General features: G+C 32.9%; 1 protein-coding gene across 1 annotated transcript; it reads left to right on the top strand.

Annotated features, from left to right (window-relative positions):
* The first annotated feature begins 404 nt into the window (after positions 1–404).
* On the top strand, positions 405–806 carry LOC111454618 (probable calcium-binding protein CML15). The gene has a single exon (XM_023096114.1). It carries the CDS (start codon positions 405–407, stop codon positions 804–806), a length of 402 nt encoding a protein of 133 aa, XP_022951882.1.
* The last annotated feature ends 2,311 nt before the right edge of the window (positions 807–3,117 follow it).

Genomic DNA, 3,117 nt, shown 5'->3' with positions numbered 1-3,117 from the left:
CGAGTGCTAGCGAGGATGCTGGACCTCGAAGACGGGTGAATTGTGAGATCCCGAAACACCATTTATAAGTGTGTGGAAACTTTTCCCTAACATACGCGTTTTAAAAATTTTGAGAAGGCGCCCAAAAACGAAAATATCTACTAGCAATGGGCTTGGATTGTTATGGGATATGAATCCTATAAATAAGAGATAAATCAAATAAAGAAAGAATTACGAACCCAATAAATGTCAATATATGCACAGTAGATAGGTGACAACAAAAACACAACTTTAATAGCCAAAAGATGAACTGGAATGCGATTCCACTAAAAAAGGAGGAGCTTCTAACATAGTATAAATACCAATCTCTTTCATTTGTGAAGCATAAAACAAAATCATCTCTAACTAAACCCTAAGCCAGCGAGATGGAAAGCATTCAAGAAATACTCCAAAGGCCTCTATCTGAGAAGGAAGCAGACTGTGTGCTGAAGCTTCGTGATACCAACAAAGATGGCGTTCTTGAGAAGAAGGAGCTGATGAATGACTTGAGGCCCTCCAAACTACAGCTCACTCGGGAGGAGATCAAAGAGATTTTCCTAGAACACGACATCGATGGAGATGGTTGTCTTAGTGTCGGTGAGGTAACTAAGGCCTTCAATTTCATGGGTTCTTCGCTCTCGTTTCATAAAGCTCGTCATGGCTTGGCTCTTGCTGATTGTGATGGCGATGGCGTTATTAGCGAGGAGGAACTTGATAAACTCGTTGATTATTTCGAGAAAACCAACAAGAAGTGTTTAAAGAGAGTGGTTCCAAAAAGAAGTGTTTAAAGAGAGTGGTTAAGTGAGATTAATGTGTGTTTTAATGTAATAAGAGTGATGGATTTATCATCCCATTTTGTTCTTTTGGTTTATCTTGTGCAAATATGAGGACAAGAAAAAATGTCCATTGTAGAAATAAAGGCTCAATATTCTATACAATTACTCATGTTTACCATAAACAAACAAATACATACATATATAAAGGCTAGTAATTTTGGAATTGATTTCAATTTGATGGGTAGGTTGGTTGGTTTTGATTATTGGTCAAAGTACACACAAATAAATACACAAGAAAGAACAACTTTGAGATGAGAGTTTCTTTATATCAAAAACATTAACAACATGCTTTTCAATTTTTTTTGGTCATATATTAGGAGTATTTACATATAACAAAAAAAATCATTAACAAATTTCTTAAATTTTTTTAAAAAACACGGACAATTCTCTTAAATAAATCCCTAATAATTTTCTTAAATTTGCTCCATTAACAATTCCTAACACTTCTAGTAAATAAATCATTAACCATTTTCTTAAACTTATTGAGTTAATAACTATTTTTGACAAATTTTAGTTAATGAAGATGAGCTTTCATTGTAATGAAAATAATCGCAATACAATTGATTGCAATAGAATTGAGATTCTTTTGAATATAGACTCTTTTTTTTGGTGAAATGAAATAAAATAGGTATAATTATCAAAATGTTTTTTTTTTTTTTAGATATGAATGTACCTTGAGAGTAATAAATAGAAATGTACCTTCATTACACTATTAGAGTAATAAATAGAAATGTACCTTCATTGCACTATTTGTTGTTAATTGATGAACGGGAACTAGAGTTCTTTGATGAGGCGTTATAGTTGGAGGATACAACCAAGTGGGAGCAAACCATGGATGATGGGATGTCTAGGATTTAGAAATGAGTTGCATTTTCATCTACTGAGAGTGAGGACATGACAATAACTGAAGTTGGAAAGGAGATGATATGGATGATAAACTATCTAAAAGAATTGGGCAAGAAGCAACACGAGAAGATTGTTTATACAGATAGTCAAAGTGTCATAAAATTGGTAAAAAACTCAGTTTATCATTCAAAGACAAAACACAGAAAATGATATCATTTCACTCGTTAGTAGATGATGTGTTTGGAGAAGATAGAGGGTGCAAAGAATCTAACAAACATGTTGATAAAATGTGTTGATGTTGGAACATTGAGATTGTGCAAAGCCTCAATTTAGATGGTGCAGTGAAGATGTTGATAGTCGTTTCAGAATCAAATTGTTGGTTGACCAACTGGGGTGAGATAGGGAGATTGATGCATATTTATACCCGCTTGTTCAATTGTTATAAATACTAAAAATATATATGGAAAATAGTAGTGAACAAATATTTATAGTAAAAAACTGGTAGAAATATATATAATAGTGGTTATATTGTTAAAGCTATATATAGATATATATAATAAACTGAAACCATATATATACCGATCATTTCTCCTAAATGTATTCTCTTCTCAAGTCAACAACATAAATTGTATTTTGGCTCTCTTATTTTACATGTCCATCGATAGTGTGTGCGTTGTTGTATAATCCTAATAAGTACAATCACTTTTCACCAATTTAAACCAAATTAGAGAATTATTTGAGACCATTAGGCGAACTAAGCTCTTTAACATATTCTAACTAGATACCGTGGGTGCATATAGGTCGACTCATACTCCAAAGGTAGTTTCAGATTAGTACCAAGGATAAAATATTAACTTCAGCTTAGGCTAACTAAGTAAATGACTTCAGTGTAGGCTTGCTTGGACGAATTGAATTACGTATGATGACACGTGTCACATTGCTCCTCCATGTGTCATGATTATGATTGTTTTGACATGTGCTAAGTTGTGTTGTTTTACGTAATGCTTACTATGTTGTCATGTTATTCTATGTTATGCTATGTCATATTATAAGTTATGCTATAATATGATTATGCCATATTGTAAAATCATATTTATGATTCGATGATTTATGATGCATAAACCTCCATATATCGTGTCATGTAAATTATGTTAAGTATGAAAGATATGGCATATGTATGTTTCATTGGTTTATGAATGGTATATGACTTGCATCACAAACTTATGCCATGATTTTAAATTATGAAAATCTCATGCATTTATGTATGTCACATGTATCAGGATATTTCTCTGTTATAATTAGTACGGACGCATACCCTACGATATTTATGTTAGCCATGATATTATGTGGCTCTTTCCCTATGTGGCATACAATAGCGTGAGCGTGTACTAGCCCGACGAGGTACGTGCATGGGTCT

This window comes from Cucurbita moschata, unplaced genomic scaffold (assembly GCF_002738365.1).
Source record: "Cucurbita moschata cultivar Rifu unplaced genomic scaffold, Cmos_1.0 Cmo_Scf00016, whole genome shotgun sequence".
In the NCBI taxonomy this organism is placed as follows: Eukaryota; Viridiplantae; Streptophyta; class Magnoliopsida; order Cucurbitales; family Cucurbitaceae; genus Cucurbita; species Cucurbita moschata.
Note: the sequence above shows the minus strand (reverse complement) of the source record. Positions and strands in the feature narration are given on the sequence as shown.

Excerpts from the sequence above, each read along its gene's own strand:
- LOC111454618 (XM_023096114.1), top strand. The coding sequence starts at position 405 with ATGGAAAGCATTCAAGAAATACTCCAAAGGCCTCTATCTGAGAAGGAA.